General features: G+C 39.8%; 1 protein-coding gene across 1 annotated transcript in view; it reads right to left on the bottom strand.

The window, feature by feature from the left end:
• The window catches only part of PRTG (protogenin), a 78,005-nt gene that overhangs the window by 8,416 nt on the left and 42,106 nt on the right, over positions 1-27,483 (bottom strand). The window contains 4 exon segments of the mRNA XM_033070772.1: positions 546-673; positions 2,313-2,499; positions 3,040-3,135; positions 27,267-27,455. Coding sequence (XP_032926663.1) covers positions 546-673; positions 2,313-2,499; positions 3,040-3,135; positions 27,267-27,455 — 600 coding nt within the window.

Raw genomic sequence — 27,483 nt, 5'->3', positions numbered from 1 at the left:
CTATTTTTCCCTCAACTCCAGAAAGAAACAGTTACTGACAACCTCCCTACTTCACTACCCTGTGAACACACAAGTACCTCCCAAACATTGCTTTGGTGAGAATATGAAACTGAGGGTGTGGATTTTCCCCTACCAAGCTGACAGTAAATCAAAAGAGCAGCTAAGGCAGTAGATGGGCAATATTCTTACAGTTTCCAAAACTTCTGGGGTTTAGAATATGTTTTCATAAATGCCTATGAATCAGCCACGCCTCTTCAACTCTTTTAAAGTTTTTATTCAAGTTATTTCTATTCAGTGGCTGCTAGTAGTGAAAGCATCACACTTTATACAAAAATCAGTGCTGTTTTAGGGTGGATTTTGAAAAAGTTCCAAAACAGGGATTTCCCTGCTAGCATTTTTCTATTTCTCACCAAGAAGAGCACTATCTGTGTCTCAGAGGAAAGGATTTCTCTGTCTTACACACAGCTTTTAATTAATTTTTCAGGCCACTCGGTTTACAAAATGTTCTTTTTAGAACCATAGGGTCCCTTCTCCAGGTTCCTTACCTTCAGGGAGGGTAGTGTGGTACACTACAGGGCTCCAAGGACTGGAGAGCTGGTCCACGTGCAACCGCACTGCAAATTCATACATGGTTTTTGGCTCAAGACCTTGAACTAACATGTGAGTCTCTGACCTGGACATATGAAGGAATAAAACACATTAAAGAGCAGCAGTTGACTTGAAGATCCCCAAATCAGATGCCTCAGTCACAGGAGTAGGTTCCCACTGTCAGTTCAACACAGGACAAACCAGTCCAAGTCCAGACACATGGCACACCTGTGCTGCCTACCTGGAAATGGAATTGTACCAGCCTGGAGCTCTCAGGAGGATGTTATGTCTGCTGCCAATTAACATGAGGTCAAGTTTTTATAAATGTTGTTTGAACAGCTGATGCACAAACAATACTGGCTGGATCACCAGCAGGTATCCCAAACTCCGCTCTTTTCACACTTGTCCATAGGAGGCTGTGCTTCAAGCTGGAGTAACAGACTGCACCCAGTGTCACAGCTGACAAGGAACGTGGTATTGGCTCTTGGATCTGCTTCCCAGGGCATACAGAGGCCATACAGGCAGCATCCCCTTCCACTTATGGCCTCCACACCTCATGTTTAGGGGATGAATATGAATGCTCCTTACTCATCTGGTAGCAGTAGTTAGTAATACATAAACTGCAGAATTGATTCTATTAATTATAACACTGTAGTTTGCAATTTGATCACAAAGTCAGTTATAGACATTTTACTTTACTTAGATTCTGGGGCAGAGGGAAGTCTTTCATATATGCCAGGGTTAATTCTGGATGATAATACCCCAATCAAGATTAAATCTCAATTTAAAATGGCCTTACTCTACAGATATTGCTTTATTAAATCTCATTTAGCATTTTCATCTTTTGCACTGCAGGGGCAGTAACCAGTACTTGCAATAGCCTCATCCTATCACAAAAAGCAGCACTCACTGCTGTGCTCCACACTGCACACTAAGAACTTTACATGGTGATTATACTGTGTCTAATCGTTAAGCCAGGAGTTATACAGCAGCAGATGTGTTCTTGGAAGAGAAAACCATAAATATAAGGATGGAAACCATTTATCCTTTGAGACAGCATTTTTCTTATTTAGAGGCTTGAGTAAACTGAAGTTTTGAGGGAGCTACACACATGGATTCCCCCAGAAGCTCCAGGGCCCCCAGCATGGAGCAGTGTTCTGCTCCCACACCACCTGGGCAGAGGTGAGCAGCAACCCAAGGCAGGCTCCCTTCCCTGTTCAGCCACTCTGTGCCTCACACATTGCCTCTCTGCAAAGCAAGCAATCCTACTCAGCTTTCCCCTGGCAAGGTGCCACACACTCAGGAGCACAGCATTCCCACAATGAAATGCTCAACCCCTCAGAAATTATCATTTTCAGTCTTAAAATCAGACACTGAACTAAGTCCCATCTTTGCCCAGACAAGCTACCTATTAAATAAGTATTGTCTTTTGTATTGTTGAAAAAGAGCTTAAAATTAAATTCAACCTAGACAGCTAAAAAGAGATTAAAAAATTAAGAGCTAGCCCTCCAACACAAGGATCACCGGTAGACAATGAAGCTGTTCTATGAATATATCTTTAAAAACCCAAGAAACATAACCAGCAGCCAATGAGCAAAACCCACATTCTTCTGAGGGAAATAAAAGTTGTTGCTAGTAAAAGAAAAGAGAGCAGGAAGAACAGAAAGTGAGTGGGAAGGGTGTGGAAGTGGGAACCCAGGAGTGCTGAGGTGCGCTGCACTCACGTCTGCAGGTAGAGAACCAGCGAGGCGTTCTGCAGCCCCACGGGGTTGCAGCGCACAGTGTAGTTGATGAGCTGAGCAGAGGTGAAGGCTGGCTTGCCCCAGTGCAGGTAGATGGAGGATGAGGTGTTGGCCTTGGCATAGAGGTGGTGAGGAGGTGGTGGGGGAGGCACCATGCGATCACGAACAGCTGTTTAAAACACAATGGGAGCAGGAATTATTTACTGCACGTGTGTACAGATACTGGTGACTTTAAGAGGCCTGAGCCCACAGTTTAGATACAAATCTGCCCTAATCCAGCACTACCTGGTATTCAGATCCAGAAATCTGGTAAAAGCTATTAAAGATCCTCCTAACCCAACACATGCCCCATATTATTTCTGCAATCCTACTTGTTTATTTAAAAATTAAATCAAAACTATCAGCAGAGACAAGAAAAAGAGAAAAATCTTTCAAAAGATACAGGATACATCGTGTTAGATGATGCAGACAGTTCAGCAAGGGAGGGAAATGTGCTTGGGCTGTGTTGTTTCTTCAACTGTGCTTCTTGAACATGCTTCAGTGCCTCAGTTGCAGGATGACTAAGGCAGTATTTGTCACTGATATGATCTTTCTTGCTCTCTGTTTTACACTGAATTAATTGATTATTTATGAGTTAAAAACACAGAGCTGCTGGGACCCTGAAACACCTCAACTCTCAAGAAATTCTTCATGCATGTACAACACTTACAGACACATCCAGGAGTGCTGACTGTTTGGTCAGCCTGATAACCTTCTTCCATATTATTATATGCCAGCAGCCTTACATGATACTTTCTTCTAGGATCTGCAGAAAGAGCAAAGGAATAATTAAGTTCAAGGAAAAAAAAAAAGAGAGAGAGAGAAAAAAAAGGGTATTTGGACTTCTAGAGATAGTGAGACAAACTGATGCTCCTGAAAGTTTGTTCCAAAACTTGTTTGCTACAAGCAGTGGACTGATGGACAGGCTGGATGCCTGGAAGCCTGTCTTTTCTCCAGCCCTCAGAATTCCCGCAGTTCTTTGCCCAGAAACAGTCAGTTATCTCCCAGTCTCACTTACAATAGCCTAAAGCAAAGGTCTGTAACAGAATCAGTGATAGTAGGACAAACAGCACATTTCTAACAAAGCCACACCTTCACAGCTACAGAGCTAGATTTAACAGCACAATTCAGCATATTGGAAGTGTTTTCAGATCTTTAATAAAGATTATTTAAAACAAACAGCAGGAGGCCCAGAGAGACCAACATTTGTTTCTGGATACACAAGCTGCAAGGAAGCAGAGCAGGCAAAGCAATGCAAGACAGCACCCAGCAAAGAAATGGGAAATGTTTTGGTTCCAAGCTTTGAAGGAGATAAACTGTGACACTACAGGGATTGTTAATAATGCTTTGACTAGGAAATTCTGCCTCCATATGTTTTCTTGAAAGCTGATTCTGGCACCCCTAGAGGGTCACCATTCCAAGCTGGAAGGATCTCCTCATTCCCTTTCTCTGCTCACTCCTTTGGGTGCTCCTCTGTTCTGCTGATATGCTGGCCTCGATCCAAGTGAAAAATTCTACATAGGAATGGGTTAGGAAGGAGCTCTGCAAGGGTGATGGTGTGGGGCACCCACAGGAGGCCAAGGGCAGGTTCCAGGGTGGCTGCTCTGCTTCCTGCAGCTACTCCCTTGCAACTGCATCTGCAACCAGCCCCTCACACAGCAATGATCTGCACAGTGCCAGCATTCACAGCCAACTCATCTGAGCTAACGTCACCCCAGTACTCATGCAGGCACTGGGATATTCTCCTCTTCTAATGACATGAACCTATTTCTTTTCATTAAGATTTTCAGAAGGTTCAGATGTTATATAAGTGTGCTGATCTTGTTCATGCCTTTTTTCCTTGCCCTAAGATATCATAATATTATCCCTTCTCAAAACAAGCTCTTCCCTTTCTCCTTTTAGCTGAGATTTGATGTGATCTCTCATGAAATAAAAAGAAACACAAAGTCCTGACATTTCTTGACTAGAATAGGACTGCTGTCTCCATCAGACTCTTGGCTCCCTCTGCAGTCACTGCAGCAGCAACAGCATCTGAACAAAATGACTGGATGATTCTTTTAAAGGTGCCAGAGTGATTTCCTAATAATGCCCTTTATAAAATCTCTCAGTATTTATTATGAAGTTTACACTCTTTTTGTGCTGTAGTACCCATATCAGCTGTAAATGAGATATCACTAGGTAAAGTTAACATCTCTGTATTTTATGTTTATTTTTGAAAGGTTATTTTATCAAAATCTAAACATAGGTGCAAAAGGCCTCCTGTATTTGGATTACTATATTTGAAGTATTTCTTTGATGTGTTTGACCTTAAGGGTAGAACAGGCAAGAGGAGGCCATTCCCATTTTTTGAAGACTTTAACATCATAAGCAGACAATGTAAATAACAAAATGTAGGAAAAAAAGTAAAATTCTCATTTGCTTTGAAGGTTTTTTTCACTTTACAACAGCACTTTTACAACAAATGACATCAGTTGTTCCTAGGCAACAAATTACAAATCAGAAAAAAAAGAGATGGATACAAACACACAGAATAATCTCAAGCATGTGATAAAAGAAAATACGGAATTCTAATATTGGAAATTCAGAAAAATAGCAGGATGTTATATGTAAAAAATTGCAATATTTTAAAAAAATTGTAAAAATGCAAGGTTAATTTAAGAACACTGGGTCAAACCAGAAAGATAAATTTAAAAAATCTTTCAAAAGTCCCAAGTGACTTGAATACACTAAAATCAAGTCATGGTGCCTTGTTGAGGAATGTTACAGCATGCAGAAAAGCAGAAGCAAACACCTTCCCTCTTCACCTGGGGTAGGAACACACACTTCAGCACACAGCTGAGGAATTCAAGAACAAAGCCAAAACCTAAACCAGAGGTGATGGAGACACCTTTAGCAGCTCCCCAGGCCCAGCTTTGGAGGTTGTTATTAAACAAGTCCCTGTCCCAGTTGCTCTCAGCCAAGACTGGAGCTGCTGTCCCTGCCCCCCCAGCACAGCTGCATTTCCAGCACACACTGCATGACAGGCACAGCCATCCATCATCCTGCCCAGCACCTTCAAAAACTCCCTGCCCTTTGAAAGTGCTCACCCAGAACTGATCATCCTCACAGGGAAATGAAGGATAGCTGAGCTCTAGTGCCCTGCTGAGCTCAATGAGGAGCCTGTGAGGTCTGGTTATCCTCAACACATTTTTTTTTTAACTGAATTCCTCATTAACACTTGATTGAGCAGAAAAGGAAGAATAATGGGATGTGGAAGAAAGGCAAAAAAATGTAACTCCAACCAAAAAATTCAAATGTCTTTGAGAAAAACACATTTTTAAAATCTTACTTTAGGTACCCTTAACACTTTACATGTAGAAGCAGCACAACGTTGAATGCTGGTTTTCTTACTCCTGTGTAACACAAGACATTTCAGGCAAAATTATCTTTATATAGAAAAACCTTTTAAAAAGTAGAATCTCCCAACTAGTCCCTATCATCTGTTATCATCTGTTATTTCCACTTCATGATATCATGGTTTAATGGGTAGCAGGACCAGTTCAAGCAAAAAGCAATGTCAGAAATTTTTAAGCAGTCACACATTAGGGCATCTATGGTTAAACCCATCTGCTGGTTTTTATAATTGAAATAGCAGCTGAGGAGGGAGGAGTACATTATGTACTGGCCTAGGAAAGCCTAAATGCTGCAGTCATCTAAAAAGGAGAACAGAAAAGAACTAAAGACAGTGTACTGAGCAGCAGTAGAAATTGATGTGAAACTTGCTTCACAGAGTACACACATAACGGAAGGAAAGACCAGTTCAAAACACCAAGATGCAGATCCATGTTGATAATTTTTTTCATCATGGGCCAAACACAGTAACCAAAACTCTGCCAAAGTTCCAACAGTTATTTGCTCACTATTTGTTTTATGAGGTGGTAGGAAATATTTTTTGTCTGAAGTAGCCTTTGTTTGGAATATTTTTTACAGTTTTACATTTCATTTACAGGCTGATGATATGATTTACTCCTCAATGGCAATCCCAATGCACACCTGGCACAAACACTTTCATCTTGCAGTTCATCAGCTGGATCAAACACTCAAAGCCAGACATATCCACAGAGAGAAAACAAACTTCAGGAGCTTTATCTTTAACCTGCACAGGTATCTTGAGTAGTTTACACATAAATCATTGATAAAAGGCTGGGGATAGCATGGCCACCTGGGGACTGACAGTCTCAAATGCAGTGTGAACCATCCACACACAGGAGGCTTGGAGGAAACAGTCGTGCTCATAACAGACCCAGGAGTAACACATCTCCACAGAAAATCACTGCTCTTCAGAAACAGAGCAGGTGCAGTGATTTACTCAGCCTGCTCAGCCTAAATTCAGCTTGAGTAAAAAAACCACACGTCAAGATTTCACCTCTGCATTTTCAGAATTCCTCTGAATGACTGGTAACACTGAATTGTTTCAATTAACTCTCTTGCAATTGCCAGCATTTGTGTAGAGGTTGAAGGCTTGTTCTCAGTCCTAAGGTGAACAGGAACAATTTTGTAGCCTGTTTACCAACTGGCAGAACTTTTTAAAAGCTAATTTGTTTCTGTTAAATATCATTTGGGGGGTTTTGTGCTGCTGGTATTAGATTGTTTTAAAATCGTAAAATTGTCACAGCACCTACAGGTCTTTAGTGGGCATTTTTACTGTTATTACTTAAATCAGCTGGTGGAAAGGACAGCAAATCTACACTGTTTGTACAATTCAGAGGGTTGGCAGTGATGCTGATAGTAACACACTAAAGCTAATTCATAAATTTTATTATAAGAGTGCCTCTGGAATACACAGAGATTGTCATAAAAGACATCACAGAGTGGGTGTGATAAGCTGGAGCAGATTCACACCATTCAAGGGATCTGCTGCACACACCTTTTTTGTGTAACCAAAACCTATGAGCATTAAGAACATGAGTTCCATCAGAGGTATTGCTTCTGATAACAATGATCCTATAAAATAAGAGCAGAAAAAAGTATCTTATGTCTTCTGTTTATGCCTTATTTTTATTAACTTCAAATATCAAACTAGATACTGTCCCAAAAATCACTGGTTTGCAATTTATGCCAGATCAGTTTTTCATCACTGTGGCAGTTTTTGTAGGTAGGTCACTACTCCCTGGTAATATTCCTCTGGAACCCCATATCCTATCATTCACTTTGCCACAAAAATTTGCAGTGAGTCCAGCAGACCCTACTGTCTAGGTCTTTCAGCAGAGAGACACATGGGGGAGCCTTGTCTTCATTTTGTGAGTGTATGAATGGGTGTTACACCACAGAGTAAAACTAGAGCAAAGTTAAATACTGGAAGTATGAGCAAAAAAATTAAGTTGAACTATAATTTAAAACATGGATTGTAACTTGGAAAAACATAAAACATTACAGTGGCTGAATTTCAGTAAGAATTCAGATGACAGTAATTTATTGGTGTATTTTACTGTCTCACTGCATCCCTGAGATATAATCTTAGAGATTATATTTAGCTTGTCAGAAAGCAGACAGGAAGGTTGCAGCAGATACAGATTCTTCAAGAAAAACACTACAGTGCACTCAGATGTTCCAGCCTGGTTTGATGACAACTCATTTCATTTCCCAGCATGGAGGGAGAACTCACAGCTGTTTATCTGTCTGGATGTGAGAAACACAGCAACTGCAAAAATATCACAAAGAATTGAGACTTCACGTATTAGCAGTTCTGTTGCCCTACACTTCATTAGAACATCTCCATTTTATTGCACCAGCATGAAATTATTCAGTATTCTTTACTCCTGCCATCAGCCTATATAAATTGGATATGTATATTGCTTCTATGTAAATCTTTCACTTCCCTTTCAGGAAGGGGAAAACTTCCAACTACAAAACAGCTGTCAGTCAGAAATACTCATATTCAGATACTCCCATTTTCTTTTCCAACATTTAGATTTCAGTATGTTCAAATCACGTCTATTTATTGGTTAAACATGGATTAAACATTCAGAGCCTGGTTTTCAAAGCCTGGGATAATATAAACAGTCTAGTAACTCAAGGCTCTCTGCTTTGAAGCCATTTCCCAAGTGATAAAAATGGCATGGGAGAGGAAGGTTCATTCCATCTGGTAGAGTTATACCTCACAGCAGCCAGGTGGTGTCCTCATGCACTTCCAATGGACACAGCTGGAAAAACGGGAGGCATCAAAGATTAATGCCTGTATTTGCAGTTAAACAACTAAAAACAGAAACATGCTTCTAATCACTTTGCAGCTGGTGAAGCACTTTATAATGCAGCTACTTCATTCTTAAATTACCAAGATTGCACAGACCAAACTTTTAGAAAAAGTTACTAAGAAAAATAAAGTCACTTCCACATTCACAGGAACAAAAATTCAATTTTTCAATATTGTATTACGTTATTAAAACTCTCTAAGACTAAAGCAGTATGACACTAACAACACAGCCAATGAAAAATCCTAATCAATGTATAATTCCATTCTCCCTTCTCAAAAGAATAAAGGAAAACACAAAAGACCTGATTACATATTAATGCTATCTTCAAATCAGTTTATCCCATTCAGATTTTGATACTTTGCTTTCATACGATTCTTCTGTTCTAGGTAAATTTACAGTATTAAAGATGAGAATAAAACCTGTAACAGCAGGTTTTATATACTGTACACAAGACACACTCTGGGTAACTGCTCATTCAGCTGAAGCTTATATTGAACACAAAACCAGGATCCTAAACCAGAAGTGTCAAAGAGTGTTTGCTGATATCAACACAGCCAAAATTTTGACTTTCTGGCAAATGCTTCAGAGAAAGCATCTGTTTACAGGCTACTTAGCCAAGGTTACAAGAGAGTGTAATATTGCAAGCCCTAAAAGCCCTGTCATTGTTTCTTTCAGCTGCTGCATGTTTGTGAAGCTCTGAAGGCCTTGAAAGGAGCCAGAGCAGAGCCAACAGGTCAGGGCTAGATAAAATTAAGAAAGAATCTGAGGTCAGACCATGAAAGAACTTCTTATTTTCTCCGCCCCTCCAGAACAGTGAGTCCACCTCCAGCAGCCTTTCATTCAGTCCTGATAAGAACAGACAGCACCACACAATCTGGATTTTAAGTCCTCTCTAGGGGGAGGAAAAGATAGGGGAAACCAAAGAAAATGGACATCTTACTATCATTTACTGTTGGAACACACTTGCATGCCTGTTTTGAACGTCCCTATTCTCAGCAATTTAAAAATAAAATATTGATAGAAATTAAATTACTGGGGGCTTTGCTCTTGTTTCTAAAAATTGGTACAGCACTAAACTTCTAGAGGGGAAAAAGAAAAGGTTTGGTGCCTTGATGTTTTAAGCCAAGTTCAGTGACTAAAAACCTAGAAATAACTTAGTAAGCTACAGCCAGTGTGGCAATTCTAACAGCTGAGGAAGGAGAAAAGAAAAATATTTCAACTTTATTCTAGCTTGCAAACAAAATTTTAAATAATATTTTTTCCTTTCAGTTAGAAGCATCAAGCCCATAGTAGGCTGAAAAAATTGTTGTTCTAAGGACAAAACTACTGAGCCCAAATGTCCATTTTTAATTTAATCTTTTGTGCTGCTGGATTTTTTGTGTAACCTATAGGTCCATTGTTGGGCAGTGGTCTGGCTGGAGAGCTCATTGGTCTGGTTTGCCAGGGTGACTGTGCTGCCCCCACGCCCATCCCTCCAACACAATAAACTGCAGATAATTATTCAGAGAAGAGGCCAGCAGCATGGGCTGCTCTGACATCAGGTCATGGCCTTTGACACCGAATCTGGGGCTAGCCAAAGTCTGCTCCAAGCAACAGAGGTCCAGGGGAATTATTAAGGGGGAAGGGTGGGAAAGGAAGAGCACTGAGAAATACTATCCTTAAAAATGTACTTCTGAAGCAAAGTTATGTAAATACAGCAGAAACTTATTAGGAAAATAAGCAAATACATTTCAAATGTACCAGAGGAAAAGGACAGAGAGAAATGCATCAAGCCAAACAGAAACATAAAGCTGGGAGGCAGGAGGATGATACAGACTCACGTCTGCTCCTCTCTAGAGCAGGTATTCCCTCTCAGATTTTCAGTACTAGATTTTATTTTACTTTTCTAAAAAATGCTCTTTTACCTTATTTATACATATCATTAAACAATTAAACACAGTTAAGCAACTCTGTTCTACTACAAGTTTTTAAAAACTTGTTGAAGCTCTGGATATGCAATTTCTAAGCATTATTACTAGCTTCAAATAATAATATTTAATTTCTTTTATTTTAAATTAGTTGGAAATTCAATTGGTTGCACAAGTGAATCGATCCAATTTTAAATAACAACCTTTTAATAACACATTAAAATCATTTGAGTAGTTACAAATCACCAATCTTTTATATGTCATGACTTCTTTTTCAATTTAAAGGTAACTTTAAACATTTAGATGGAACAAAGACTGTCTGTCAAAGACTCATGTTTTCCTTTGCAAACCAAATAACTGAAGTAGAAACTAAGCAGTTTGTTCTTTGTACAACATTGTAAAAGTTTATTTTGGTAGAAACTGGAACATATGACACATGTGAATTGATCCAGCTAAACAGTCTGGCTTTCCACGGCTTTGGACAGCTCTGGCTTATTTGTCTAAATCTGAAAAGGGTCTGTATCCCTTTTGTAGCTTTGTGCTGTCCCCTTCGAGGGCCCCAGGACAAACAACACCTCACACCCCCTTGCAGTAAAAACATCACCTCTCCTACTGCCCACCATCAGCAAGAGCAGCTTCATACAAACAGAGCTGGGGGAGGGCTGGCAGGCAGCATCAATTCCCAGCACACAGCATTTCCTTTGGAGCCCAGGAAATAAGAACTACCTAAAGGTCTCTAATCTTTTTTAAATAAGTGAAGTAAATCTCAAGGATTTTAAGTTTTCTCCATTTCCTCAGGGTGTAGGACGTTCCCACCATGCCTGTAAGGTGTGCCATCAGCCCTTGTGTTTGTCCTGCAGTTCAGAGAATTGTTAAATTGCACAGGCAAAAAGCTCTCTCCCAATATTATTGCATCAGTGCTCTCCAAACCAGCAGACACACTTACGTTAACTAGCCCGGCTCACCGTTTTCAAAGTGAGCCCTCAAAAGCTAACTTGAAAGCAATACCAGAGGCCTGGACAAACACCTAATTTTGATCTTTTGTGCTCGTCTTTTCTTCTGAGAGACCTTTTCTTTTGTTGCTGCCCAGTGGAAAGCACATAGCTCATTGGTCCTGCTTTGAAAGATGAGAGCACTGCCCCTCAGTCCACCCCTCGGAGCACAATCACTTTAATGGAATTATGTAGAGAGGCCATCTCTGCAAGAAGAAAGGGAGGGCGTGGGGGAGGGAGAGTGTCCGGAGGAGCCAGCAGAGCTGTAATTACCCCAGTTACTAACACACACATGTCCACTGAGAATTCATGCAGTGATCCAAACAGGATGTGCCACCCCACACAACAGGTTCCCTTACACACAGCAGTGAGCCCTGCACCAGTGACAGAACACTGCTGGTGAGACAAACGCTGCACCAGTGGCTCAGGAAAAGGGGAGAGAAACAACCCACAGGGAAATGCTGCTGCAAACACAGAGCAGGAGCAGGAGCAGGAGTAGGCTATCAAAGATTTTTTTCTGTAAGATGCAAGAGGCTGAAAAGATGATCTCCCCAGGGGAGACCAACATTTCTGGGCTGCAGATAGGAAGAAAGTTTAGAATTTGCCTGGCCTTCATGCTAAGGGGAATGCTTCCAGAAGATACACCTAAACACAATGCAATAAGCACTTCACCCAATTTGGTTTAATATTTGTTTAGCTCTACCACACATATGCACTGACTTCCTGCCATCCAGCATCACCTTACAAACAACACATTTGCACACAATGACAAAGGCAATCTGTTCACAGCACCCAAACTCTCCCCTGGAGCTATGATATAAATTTTCTTTCAGAACCAACATTTTCTGCTGGTCTGTCATGGGCTCCCCGTGCCATTTTGACCCTTTTGTGCAGCAAAATGAAAACACTATCTATCATTGCTTGCACCACAGCGACTTTGTAGGAGGTGCACGGTTTCATTGCAAAAACATCTGTGGTCTGGTGACTCAGATCTCAAGCTTTAAGATCTGTGCTGTTGCAAGCATGACTGCAAGATGCAAAAGTTTCAGGAAGGGCAACTAAAAATCAGTCTGGCTCTTTCCTCCTTTAGAGGGTAACAAGGAACTGCACTAAAACACTTTCAACTTGTTAGGTGTCAAACAAGTCAATCACAACAGGAAAACAAACAAAATACATGCAAGGGGAAACCACCACTATATTTTTCTTAAGGCAAATATTGTCTGCATGGGCTCTGTCTAGCTGCATCTATAATTAGTGCCCAAACTTGAGCAGGATGCTCTGTTATTGCAGGTGTCACAGACCCTGCTCTGCTCACACAGGGCTCCCTCTGTGCTGGGACACCAGGCAGCCAAGAGGCACTGCAGGACAGACAGACACCCACCTGCACTCGTGCCCATGGGCTTGGGGACATGCACAGTTGTGTGGGCACTGAAGTATTATCATACAGACTGTCTGCACATGTAAATAAAGCAGCCTCTTAAGGAAGCTCAAAATTTGGCACTCATTGGTTGAATACAGGGGAAAGGGGCAAGCTAACCAAGACAGCTGACAAATTTTATAATTAAATTGCTAAACTGACCCCTTTTGTCATGACCTGCCAGCTAGACTGATATATTTACTGATAATATTACAACTCTCACACTTCATTTGCTGAAGCTAAATCCAGATGCATTAATTAAAAAAAAAACCAAAACAACAAAAGGGCTTTCTCTTCACACTACTTGTAATATAAATTATTCATTGAAAAATCCATCATATAATGCTAAATATTTTCCAGCTGCACATGTTAGTAAAGCAGGAAGCCAGGAAGACAGCTACAGTACTTTTAAAGAGTTCATCTCAAATGCCTTAGCTCAGGAGGTAGTTTCACCTGAAGTGTGATGGCACGAGGACACAGGGCTCTGTTTCCTCAGCCATGAAATGCATTGCAGGATCTCTCCTATACATGAACATGTCTGTTACTTTTCCCTCCCTATCTTCTTAGAGGCCTCATTCTCTTCAGTGTCTCTGAATGGTTACATATCTTTGACATTTAGCAAGGGTATTCATTTTAATTATATTTAAATTATGCTGAACCCTCCCTAATGTTTTGGTGCAGCAGTGTTATTTTTAGCATTTACATTTTCATACAGCACAAACTTCTAAAACATGCCCTAAAGAAAATTTCCATTTGTAGTGACAACAGAAATATCCAGGACCCTACAGCATCCTTGGCTGTAATATTCACCACTGTTACATCCAATGGCCCACTGTCAGGAGTTATTCACAGAGTTTTGTGATATGAATTTGCACATTTATTAAAAGAACACAGTAAGTGACAGCTTGTCACCAGGCAAAGAAGCTTGATATACTACATACTTACATTCATTTTTGACTGCTTTCAGTATGCTGAAATTTACTGAAAATACCCATCTAGAAGGCCAGGACAAATGGTTTCTATATAAAAATTATAATAACTTTTCATCTCCACATTGATTCCTCCCAAAACAGTATTTCAATGGCATCTTGTGTTCATCTCTTTCCAGGCCAAGCCTCTGCTCTTCTAAAATAATTTATCAGCAGGATTACTCAGTCTATATTAGTGGCAGCAGCTGGGCAAGTTAATTATGTTGTTGCTTTTAGTTAAATAGATGTTAATGGTTTATTTGAAGACTGTTTAATTAAGACCAAGTTTCTGAAACACCAACTCTTGAAAGCACCACAGATTAATCTTGCAGGTGGTGTAAAAGAAGTCAACATGTGCAATCTGAATTTGGACCTAACATTCTCAGGAGTTTAAATCCTTTTACTCAGTGAACTGTGGCCTGAGTACTCTTCTACAAAGATGCTTAATGGCCACACAAAAAGCAGGTAAACAAGAAGAGTAGCCTGAAAGATTTCAGGCTTCCTCAAACTTTTGCGATTCTTTTGCTTTTCTGGCTGACAACACAGCTACTATTATTTATTTTATACTTTATGTTAGTTCATGATGACAAAACTGTATCTTTTCCCACATGGAAATGGGTTACAACATTACATGTTTTTAATATACATAGTACTGTATTTACTACAGGTAAAAACTATTGTACTTTAAAGGACGCTCAAAGTAACAATAACAAATGGAAAAGAAAATATACCTCTGCAAAAATTGCACCAGAATTTTAATGATTTTAATGTCCTTTTCTTCAAGAACATTTCTTATATCTGTAAAGTATTTTCCATTATTATATACACTGGAATTTGTTCTGGTTTAAATTTTTCCTTCAAAATGTTAAACTTTTTTAATAAGCAAAATTGCTTTTCATAGGAAGCAATGCTACTGTTGTTCAGATGTTTGCCCACTGACAAATTACAATTTAAATCTTCTGCCTTACCTTCTGTATTATTTAATAGTTTTGTGAAGAACAAGCTTTTAATACATATCAAACAGTGTATTAACAAACGGAAAAACACAGAGCAAAAGAGTAGGATACAATCCATAATGAAAGTAATTTTTGTTAACTTTTCTAATGCATTCAAGATTTAAATTCAACCTATATTAATATCTTGGTTGAAAAAAGGAGAAGAAAATTATCTTGATGTAATCCCTCTGCATATGAAGTTTATACAACACTTAGAAAGTGGAAAGCAGTCTGACTGATTGATTGCTTAAGTAAAATAAACACTCAGCTACTTAACTCTTAGCTAGCTATCTCCCTCTGTACAATTAAAAGGGTTTCCCATCATCAATTCAGTTTTACAAATGCTCTGTTGAGGCTGCAGTTTGATGAGCATTAAAAGCAGCATTAGCTGTGCTGCTGCTGAGAGAAGCCAGCCTGCTCCCCTCAGTGCTCACCCTGCCACGTCCCTGTGCCCTGACACAAGAGTCACAAGTGTGCAAGCATAGAGAGCAGCAGCACAAATTCACAGACAGGTACACAAGGAACGTGGGCTGTTTTCTTCCCAAAGTGCCAGGTTTTGCTACTTTATTGTGCCCTGTGTTGTGCCTGGATGAATTCTGAGAGCTAAACAGCATCCCAGGGCAGCAGAGGGAGCCCTGGCAGGACTCAGGACTCAGCACAGCCACCATCAATCCACTTTGTTCTACACAGCCTGGTGAAACTTTGACCCTCAAACCTACCCAAAAACTCCAGAGCCCAGAACTTTGTTATGACTTTATCAACAAAGACATTTCCCTCAAGGGGGAGCTGTTATCTAATAGACTGAAAGCAAAGCTGGAAAGCTGGGCATTTACAGCTCAGTTCTGTCCCTGACTGCAGGGATGTTATCACACCCAGCTCAAACCATCAGTACCTGAAAATGGCCCTTCTCTTCCTTGTGTTCCAGGTACCTGTGTAACATGGGACACTGAACACTCATGAGTTACAAACTCACAAAGTGCTGGAAGAACACAGCCTGTGTTCTTAGCACAGGCAGATGAACACGTGTTATTAGAGAAATGGAAATAAGAACTGCCCAGAGTGGATGCTCCAGGCAGTGTTTCAGCTGCCCTGCACAGGGACAAGCACAAGACACAGGCTCTGAGGTCCCATGTCAGACTCCCCCAGCTCCAGCAAGGGGGAAGGTGACCCTTGGGAGACAGCTCTTCCAACAGGGAGGGAAAGAGGGAGGTGTAGGCACTCCTGGGTCAGCTGAGTAGCCTGGACTCGTGCCTGCCATCTGAAACACACCCAGCAGTTCACTTCTCTGTCCTACAGCTTGACTGTGCTTCAGTGCTTTTCTTCAGGTATTTGATTGGGCTGCCTGGAAGCAAGGTCTGGCTGTCAGTTCTGAAGAAGGATGAACATCATGCCTGTTTGACAGTGATATCAAACACAGCCCATGTGTGCCTGTCTGCTCTGCCCGAATAACACACCGACTTTATACATCCAAGCACCTCTGAGAAAAGTTTTCCAGCACGAACAGCTGGTAGGGAGTGCTACAGATAGAGATTTCCAAGGCAAGTGATTGTCACCAAGGTAACAAGGGCTGATGGGAAACTATGAGAGGTTAAATAAAGGCAGGTGAGAAGCTGTAAGAAGGCAGCCAAGACGTGAAGAGAGGAAAAAGGCCAAATTAGGCCATTAGCAATTATCATGAAAATAACAATGAATACAAAGTACTAACACGGAAGAAGTATGCTTGTAACGGAGAACTGCTGGGCTAGACTAAGACAAAGAGGATCAAAAAGATATCCTGTTTTTCTCACAAGAGTGTCTGCATACACATGCAAATACAGACACACACATACTGAGCAGCAGGCTGTGAGCACAGCAGGCTGTGAGCACAGCACCCTGGACCTTGACTATACAAGGCAGGAAGTGGTAAACAGACACAAGGCACAGTAGTGCAACATCTACCCACCCATCTCTCCTCTCACACATACACCATCCTATTACCACCCCAAAACATCTCCAGTTCAACTACCTTAAAAGAAAATCACATTTTCAAGGTGTATTTGCATGCAGGATTTTGTACACTCTTCTTTTGTCTGAGCACACAAAAGTGTCAGTTGTACAAAGACCCCCAGCACGCACAGCTGGATGCCACAAGAGGGAGAAAACTCACATCTTTCACAGATCTGCTGAAGAGGATCAGAATGATTTCCCTGTCCTGGCTTCTACAAGCACGTGTAGTAACAAGTGGTTTTGTTCTGTAATGATAACCAGCTAAAACAGGGTGCAATATCCTGGTATGATAAAGATAAAAAAACACTGTGAAAGTGAGTATAAATGGTGAAAAATACACTTCTCATGCAAATCTTATTTATACTACACCTTTTTCCTAGATTAGAAAACAAAAAAAATCAAAACAAACAAACAAAATAAAAAACCCACCAAAACAACAACAAAAACCCCAAACAAATCCTTTAAAATCCCAGGTTTGGAAGAGATGTTTTACACCAAGAGGGGCTTCTTCCAACATAAGATTTTTTTTTTTCCCCCCTTCCTGCATCCCCCCCTTCATTTGCCACAGAAGTGTGACTCCAGGAAGCCTGAAAAAAACCAAACTTGTGCTTTTTCACAATTGCATCTTTTCCCAAAATTGAAAAAATGCTTCTGTTAGCAATAATGCCTTAATGGCAAATACATAACTGAGGTGTTACTCAAGGCAAGGAAGCTACCAGAAAACATATTAGCTTAGCTTTAGAAGTACATTTACTTATCACTAACACAGAAATTACAAAGATCCTCTATTATTACCTCTCTCATACAACTACAACTGGTAACATGATCAAAAAAAAAGTTAAGGAAAAAAAGCTTCAGGATGAATTAAATTAACATTTGGATCATAACATCTGGATTGCTGTTTAACAACAGAAGAAAATAATAAATAAAAAGGGAAAAAAATTAAGAAATGTAGCTAGTTCTGTACAGCAAATGTTTTCTTCTGTCCACACTGAAGTCTCTTTCATGTGCTAATGGTGGCATTTTTTTAAACTCTTCCCCTTTGACTTACTCAGACCTTTAAGGACCTCACACATCTAATGGTTCCTCACATTCACCAAGAACAATCAAGAGAGGTCTGGGGGTTGACATGCAGTATGATTAATGGACAATGTTGATTTAATTTCCTATAACAGGAGTTTTCTCTAAGCTTTCTCCAAGGAGCAGTTTCTTTGCAATCCAGGACTTAAGTATTTTACTAATGAAGTCCAGTAAATAGCAAATTAAATAATGCTGTCTCCCAGAGACAAATCCTCTCATTCCAGGAAAAAAATGGAGGGGAAAAAAACCACCCAACATATTTAAAGTTCTGTTTAAATCTAAAAAGGGTTGTACAGCAGGAATGTACAGAGTAGTTCACATTTCTGGGGTTCTTTCATTTGGTTTATTTTGTTTTAAGAAATTTTATCACTTATCTGGTCATTCCTGCCATCATTATCTGCTTGCTCATTTTTATCTTTAAACGGGGTGTATACATTTAACTTAATTTCCAGTTTCAAGAAATTAGGTCTTTATTTAGTGGTGACTTTTAGTTTACAGTTATCAAAACATACTTGTTACATATTCATGTAATACTTAAAAGCATTTTGGAGGTTCTTAAAGTTGTTTACTACTTTCTTATTGTAAGGAGTGATCAATATGTCCTTTCATGGAGCAAATTTTAACCTTCAGCTCCAGCAAAGGAACAATGCAACACTATCTGCACGCATCCTAACTCTTACTCAATCAACATGACACAATCTCCCAACTGAATTCCCACACAGGTTTAGCTCTCCATGGAGGAATTCCTACCCCAGGAGCACAGAGCAGCAGAGAGCATTTCCTGCAAGATTCTAATCGCTTTCCCACCATCGAAAAGTTTACCTTTAAATACCCTGAAGACAACACATTTTGCTTCACTACAGGCCGGCACGTTATTTTGCCACAGTGAAAAAAAAAAATCTCCTACTACTTTGAAGTTTTTGAACCACTCTTGATTCCAGTTCTTCGAGTTGTGACACAATTAATCTGATCCCCTGAGAACAACATGCATCCAGCTCAGTTATGGGGACAGTTGATAAAGAGACAAAAGTTTCAAAAATAGGCAAAACCTCTCCATGCTACTGGATGGAACATGGAACATAATCTCTCCTGCTGCCTGAGCAAAACCCTTATCTTTACATTATTGCCTTTAACACTGCTACAAGGCATTGTCCCAAACAATGACACCTCCCTCATCCTGACAGCTCACAGTATCTCTTTAGAGCAGGGCTTAACTTGTCTTAGCACTCTTGATTTTGATTTTTTTTAGGTACAGTACACGCAATCTTTATTCTGCACTGAGGATCTACTCCCTCGCTGTGTCCTTCCCCTTTAAAGAGCCACTAGCTTGAGAAGTTACAAGTCAAGGCATGTTTAAATGAGGATATCATGACTATTTTCCCAGATAACAGAGTTCAAACTGGACCAGAGCATGTTCCAGAAGGCTACATAAAAATGTATTAGACATAAAAATCCTTCCAAAACACAATCTAAGTGTTCATGAAAGATCTTAACTCAGAGAGCAAGAATGCATCTTTTTGACCCAAGATTAAGTGCTTATCATGCTGACAAATTAATAAATTTCCATGAGTTTTAGAGCCATTCCATGACTCTGTAGTTAATTCAAAGAAAGCCCAGGGATTCCTCTTCATAAGGGTCTGTCATACATAACATTTTAATCACCACCAAAACAAGTTATGCCACTAATGCAGAGGTTACAATGTCAGTATTCCAGTGCCTACTGAAGTTGATTACAGGCTGAATTGCTAACCTAGAGAGGCTTGATGGTATAATTTTCAATTGGCAAATACATTAAAAATCAATTAAAGCTTTCCACTAGAAATTAACTGTATGAAAGTAACATTTACTTCCAAAAAACAAAAAACATAGGCAGAAGTAACTGCAATGTGATTTAAAAAAAAAACCAAACATAAATCCAACTTCTTTAACAGAGGTAAATTTAAATTCTGACAGAAAACGTGGGACAAAGTAATCTTGTTTTAAGAACAAAAAATTAACGGGAAAATATGCAATAATGATACAAATCTGCAATATTGCACAATGCAAAACAAATAATGGCAGAACTACACAGGAAGGAAGGCATTACAGTTTTTTACAGATGTGTCACTCGAACTGCATAAAAGGTATGCAGCATTAGCAGCTGACAGTTAACTGGCTGCTCCCCAGCAAATCTGCTCAGAACAAGCTGATATTTATCTGGGATTCCCACTCAGTCGTGTGCAAGAGTGCTTCAATAAAGCTTTGCCCAAGACACAGTTGATGTAGTGGATGCCAGGCCAACAAAGCTCCAACAAAGGGTGACAGAGTTCAACACTGGCCTCAGTAAGAATTCAATTCACAGCCCTGTTGAATCAATTTTTCCCCTAAATAGAGCAGTGTGGTATTTTCCTTCCATAAGGAAGGCATGAACCAAGTGGGTGAGTCTGGAATCGGTGTCTGGTCACCTCGTGTCAGCATTTGCAGCCTCCTGATATTCCCCCAGCACAGCCCAGCTGCACACACACCAACGAGTACACAAGCAGAAATGCCACACAGGACAGAGATTTGATGCTTTCTTCCCTGCCTCTGCCACTCAGCCGGATCTTCCACAAGCACAGACAGTAAATCTGAGTCTGAAGGGAGCTCTCTGCTACAAACAGACCTAGAGAAATTACTAGCACTGACCTACACTGGGAACAAAACACGATGCAGCAGTTTGTAAATCACAACAAAACACAAAACCCAGTCTGATCTCTGTTTACATTTACAGCCTGTAAAATGCAATATAGTTCCTTATATAAAAGAGGTAAAAGCTTATCAAAGCAGCATTTGCTTTTATATCCTCCAGGTTAAAAAGTTACAGGGTAATAAAGCTCCCTCCATTCTCTCTTCCAAGCTATAATCTAACTTTCAAATCTGAAAGGAAAAAAAAAAACCAACAGGAAAAGATGATATGCAGATATGCCATGTCTGCATTTGGAAGACAGACTCATTTAGAGTGGTGACAGGTCTGTCTTTCACGATTATGGGGCAAGGAACCTGTGTCTCTTGTTTATTGACGTGCCATAGAAGCACTCTCATACCAGGGCTAGGCAAGAGCTTGGCTTTGTTAACTACAAATATACATAATCTGCCACGGCTGGGAAAGAGAAAGGGGTCACAGTTAGATGATTTTAAACATTCCCAGTTTACTTCTAGGGCTTCTGGTTTTATTCCTGTGCAATTTGACCGAGTCCTCCTCCCCTCTCAGCAAATCCCTTATGTTTTAGCTGATAAGTAGTAGTAGCAAGGCTGTTACACACAATCAGGAGAATTGACAGATAAGAAGTTTAGTTTAAGGATGTAATCAGCATGAGTAAACACTAGACTGACCCAGCTGTAAACAGTGGAAATAAATGATAATATTTGTCCTGGTCACCTACTGAGCTATTACACACTTTCCACTATGTACCAATGTAAATATCATGGCTACAGTATATACAGCAGGCAGTGCAATCATCTGGTTTTCCAAGCAAGAAAACAGAGCTTTTAGTTGATCTTTTTTAAGAACTAAAGCAATTTCTAATTGTTTTTTTAACAGAGCTGTCTTTTGTTCAAATCAGCATTTCATTAACTGTGGATGTCTGATCTGATGTAAAATACCTCAAGCAGAAAAAAGTATATCTGTTATACTAAATTATGTTTTCTTTAATGCCATTTGAGAACAGGTAACAAATAAATAATTTTTTTAAAAAGAGTATTTCTCAAGAAAGACCTGTGTTTCTTTTACATCACTTCATGAAACTGTAGGAATGCTGGTTCCTTGAATTTGTATGGGAATTCCAAGCTAAATTTCCACTGTAACTTCTAAACAAAAAGCAAAATCAATTCCCATACACACAATTTTCAGTGTTGCAGAACTGTCAGCTATAAGGACGTGAGATTACATTATGACACCAACAAAACATGGGATAAAACTGAAATTATAGCCCAGCTTTCAGAAATAACTACATTAACACATGAAATGCACTTGCAGTATCAGTACATCAGCATTTGCAGCTCTTAAGAAAGATAGCATCAACACTGTCAGAGATGCCATTAAGTTTTTAAAACTTACATTTTCCAGTACATTCACTTGCAACATGGTGCAAATGAAACTGTTGTGTGCTATCTGACCATCCTATCAATTGCTTTATGAAACTTTAAAGCACTTTAACAGAATAATTACAAGAAAAGCTGGGTGATGTGCATCAGGCAGCTTAATTGGAGGAATTCTTTGCACTGACTCTTCTTACACACCCTTATTAAATTTCTATAGACTGTTGAATGACCTTGTCATCTTTGCTGCCCTGGACTAAAGCTTAGCTACAGTCATTGCTGTAACACAATATAAATAGATCCCAGGGAAATTAAACAACTGAAAGCCAAGTCTCTGGGGGAATCCTAAGTGTAGTAGTTAGCTTCAGCAGAAGCTCCATTTCCAAAGGGAAGTGCCATGCAGGGTCACAAAATGCGCCTTTGTGTCATTCAGACTTTGACAAATTCTTCACTTGGAAATATTGTCCAGGTCAAGGAACACTTTGCTTTATGCATTTTGCTTTATTTCTCCTCTCTGCAACTGGGAAGACGCAGAACAGAACATGGAAGAGATGGGGAAGCTTTTCTGATTGAGACCGAACTTTATGGAGTAAATCACACACGAGTCTGACAGAATATAATTATTTTTCCAAAAGTACTAGATTGGGGCATGGAAAAATGGGTAATGTAAAACCAGGGTAACAGAAGAAGTACCAGGATTATTATGCACCTCTTGTTAAACAGTTTAGATGACCCTATCAGCACAGGAGAAGTTTTGCCAGAGAGAAAGCCTGCAGTGTCTCCAAGCCTCTCGGGAATCATCAACCAATTTATTAGTCAAATGTTTATTTTCTAAAACACTCCATACTCTCCATTTCATGGCCACCCAACACTTGGATGCCAAGTGTCCCTGCAGAGCCAGCAATGCTCCCAGCCCAGGACACTCACTCCACTGCACAGGCTGGTCAAGGAACGAGGGCTCCCATGCTCAAGGCATTTTCACAGAGCAAACAGACTCGTTTTTCCATCCCCTGAGGTGTCTGCGTGAGAGATGTTACTCTGATATCATCATGCAGCTAGAAGAAAAGAGCACCTACAGAAGTGTGCACATCTCTGCCACATCTGGCCTCAGGGGTTTGGGTGCCTTTGCTGGGACCCCACATCTGCCTGATCACCAAAGTGCAACTTCCTGAAAGCCTCACGGAACTGCCTTAGGGTGATACAGCTCCCACACAGCAGCCAGGGAAGAACGAATCAGCAGAGTGAATTCTTGCTTTCCTCCCTCCCCCCAAGTATAGAAGGCTTGGAGGCTAAAGGCACAGGAACATGTTGCAACCCCCATCACCAGTGGCATTTATTTAATTAATTACCAGCACGATAAGGACTGAACAATGAAGTTCAGAGATTAAGACTTCCAGGCAGCTTGGAAAACAGTTCTCATGTCACAGCATCAGACTTGATCACGCTTTATTGAGTTTGCCAACCAATAAGTTGAATTTGATTTTATCCTCCCAGATAAGCTTCAGATGGGTTCTTCTGAGTCACTGCCATCCTTGTACAGATTCCACTTTCCTACCAAAGATACAGCTGCAAATACAGTGAGCTCTGACAGGCTCTGACTCCAGCAGTGATACCAACTTCATGGAAGCACAGATGCACATGATGTGATTTAAATACTCTTTGGAAAAAAAGGGGGAGCTTAGCTTGTCTGGACACTGTCTTTGTTTTAACTTTCAAGTTTTGCCAATTCCTCTCCTGTTGCACAGTGAGAAGGCTCCCCAAGAAACTCTTCCACCAGCAAAACTCACTTCAACTTCTGAACACATTGTGAACCATTACCTGTACCAGCAGACTTATCAAGTCTCACAATGAAAGACTTTCTGTGAGGGAAAAATTTCTAGACCAGGAGGAAGCAATGGAGGAATTAAAAATAGAGGCAAAAATGCATGGTATGCACCCAAGGGTCTCCTTCTGTGGCAAATTCAAGTAATGGAATTTTACACTGAACTAGGAAATGGCCTGTTATTGAAAAATAAATGCAAGGACCTTTAACACAAACAAATGTCTATGTGAAACTGTGGATATTTATTTTGAGAATAAATGATCAGCTCATTTAATTCTATTTACGTGGTGACTATCATGCTAAATAATCCAGTTTAAAAACACACAGAGGTAACTGGGTAGCCCTACACGGGAGAAAGAGAGGTCACGTCTCAGAGAACAAGGTAGGAATCAACAAGAGACTAAAATATTCAGCATAATATTCATATTGATACAGTCCATGTTTAATCATTGTGATCTATTTCACTCTAGAATTGCTGATTCTGCTTTATCATAATTATTCTTCCATCAAGAGTCCTGCAGACATTTGCAATCATTTACAGCAGTTCTATCAAAGCTATCAACAACCAAGCAATCAACAGTGCTTGTAATAACAATGCTAATGTTCTCTGATTGGAGACAATCGTGAACTCTCATTTTGTGATGCACTTTAACTGCCACAGGGTAAGTGAAATGTCTTCTTTAAATACACATATCTTGCACAACTGGCATTTGTACCAACATCTGCAGAAAGTTCCATGGACAGATGTACTGACATGCTCTAAATGTCACTAGAAGTCTATCTGCAGTTTATTAACTATGCACAAGAACAGGGAATGGTAGGGCAGCCATAGGTCATGACAAACACATGAAGAGGGAGTGTTTGGAAGCCATATAAATTCAGTGGCAACAGATAATGCATGAGAAACTGCTCCTTCTTTGCCACTGGGAAGCACCAAGGACTGTGAGCATATTCTTTCAAATTAGGAATAACCTTTCCTTTTGACCATATTATCCAACATATATTACACCAAAAGTCTTAACACACACCTTTCCCCTTCAAGTTTCACACTTACAGTATTCTAATTCCTGTAGCTCATAATGAAGACATTTATTTTAAAGACTCTGTCAATAAATCAGTAGTTTAGTGTCCTCAGGAGAGGCAAATGGATGACAGAACATCAGTCCACAAAGCCTCTGTCCAGTTCATGAAAAATCAGTTTACAATAGTCACAAAACCCAGTGTGGTGGCCTGCCTTGTTTCATCTCAAACTGTGCCATGTAGTACCACTTCCAAATAACTAATATTTTTAATATTTTAAATATTTTTAATTTTTAAATGCCTAAATAAATAAATGTACTGGTTCAAATTACTTACATTATTCACAAGAAATAAAAAGATGAACAAATCGCCTTCTTAATGTGTGGATGTGGCTACAGCCTTTGTGGATTTATACAGTGTGTACAATTCTACCTGCTGTAATCTCCACATGTGCAGCTGCCAGAGGCAGGAGGTTGTGTGTACTGTTACCTAAGAAATAATTTGGCATGCTCAAGTATTTCAAGCAGGCAGTTTGGCAAAGGGCAAACACAGTAGTCAGACAGGCACTATCACTATGAGAAGTCTCTGGGAGTTTTCCAAGCTGCACTGGGAGCAATCATCTTGGCAGTGGAAAATCATGACCTAATCAATTTTATGGGGCTGAGTCTTTTGTAGCTGTAGTGATGAATGCCTTTTACTGTAAATGCTATAAAGCAAACAAAAAAATAAAAGGCAAAGAAACTTAGGAAAACTCATATTTCATATACACTCCAAGTAACTCAATATATCCCATTAAAAAAAAAACCAACTACTCTTCAGTGAAACTAGCCTAAAGCAGTACAAATTATGTAGATGTGAAAAATATAAATTACAGTAGAGTATATGGAATGTATCATGTTTTGGTCACCATATTTAGATACTGAGAATTATGATAAAGAATAAACACTCAGCACATCACATGCATCATGACTCCATGTTTAACTCAAGCATATGAATTGTTCCTTCTTGCAATTCAATCAACTGTGACCATCAGCTGTGTAGCTGTGAAAGTTGCAATTTCCAAACTCACTTTTCTTTCATTTTCTCATTTGCCTACATGCTTACTGAAAAGAAAATCCAACAAAACCACATAGATAATACACATTTTAATATAATTCTGTAAAATAGTATTTTCATCTGAGGAGTATTAGTGTACTGAGTAAATCCATATAGTGTAAATCACGTTGTTAATAATTTTGCACGTGTTTGAAATTACAGCTTTTTATTGCATAATAAGACAGATTTATGCATTTCTGTCCTAGGACACACAGACACCACATCCTATCTGTGCTCTCAAAAGTGCTCTTTTGTCTCACAGCTCTGTTAAACAGTCAGACACTGCCAGATGCTCTGAGTAGAAATGGTCACAGATGGTCAGTTGTCCAGTTAACAGATCAGAATACTCTTCTCAAATCTCCCTAAAATTGTATCTCAACTGTATGCAGCAGATGAGAAACTCTGAGCATGGTCAGGAAGGCATTTGACCTAGTTAAGACTGCAGGTCAGCTTTGACAACAAGATTAATTCTCCACAATATCACCAAGTAAACTATCTCAACACATTTCAAACAGCAAGTGTCAAGTCCTATATTACTTTTGCTGATTATGTGATACATTGCATCTTTTGATGAAAAACTCTCAGTTCTGCATGTAAACAAAGTACCTTCTACCTGGGGATGATCCCAACACATCTGTACTAAAACACACTGCAAGAGCTACAGGAGGAAACAGTCAGGCCATCACTGGAAAGACTCCAGTGGAACTCAGCAAGGTCTGTGCCCTAATCTGTGTGCTCAGTCCTGCAAATATTTACCAGTACTCCTTAAAAATATGAACAGGATTATAACATGCACAAGAGCTACTTGCTTCTATGTTGAACAAGCAGTGCTTGTCATGCAGTATACCTGTGACAAAGGCTACAAGTAAGACAGAAATAGGCTAGAAATAGCAGAGAAAAATCTTTGGTGTTCTGTATTAATCTTTCACTGTTCCTAGATCAGGCATAAACACCAAAAATATGAAAAACCTGCATATTAATGTGAATATTAAAAAGACATGTAATTTACTAGCAGTATTTACTAAGTTCTTTATCTTGTGGTAAGTAGTTGGGTATCCTTCCAACTTATACAAGATTTACAGATCTTTCAAATCTTGTATAAGATTTATCTTCTAAAGATTTATTTATAAATCTTCATCTAAGTGTTGCGCAACTCATATTTTGAGAGAGGATTATTCCCTCAGCAGCCTAACTCAAGATTGCAAAGCTTATTGCTGGGAAAACAGGTGGCCAAACCTAACTCCGTTGCCTTACAGGCCTAGTGATTTAAGTTCTCTAAGGTGTCACTGTTTTCCAGAAGAGATGAGAAATACTTTGTACACTCACCCAAACCACTGACAGTGTATTCCAGGTCACTGGCATCCAACAGAATTGGTCCATTCTCCTGCTGCCCCTCTTCCTTGTAGTACAGTTTGTAGCCCTGGACAGCTGCAGTGTCCTCAGAGTCCTGCTGCCACTGCACTGCAATGGTTGTGCAGTTCATGGGCTCCAAACGCAGCTCGGGAGACTTTGGTGCTGGGGTTAGAAAAAAAAAAATATATAT

The sequence above is a fragment of the Catharus ustulatus genome, chromosome 12, assembly GCF_009819885.2.
Source record: "Catharus ustulatus isolate bCatUst1 chromosome 12, bCatUst1.pri.v2, whole genome shotgun sequence".
Taxonomy (NCBI): Eukaryota; Metazoa; Chordata; class Aves; order Passeriformes; family Turdidae; genus Catharus; species Catharus ustulatus.
The sequence above is the reverse complement of the archived record's forward strand: the minus strand, read 5'-3'. Positions and strand labels throughout refer to the sequence as shown.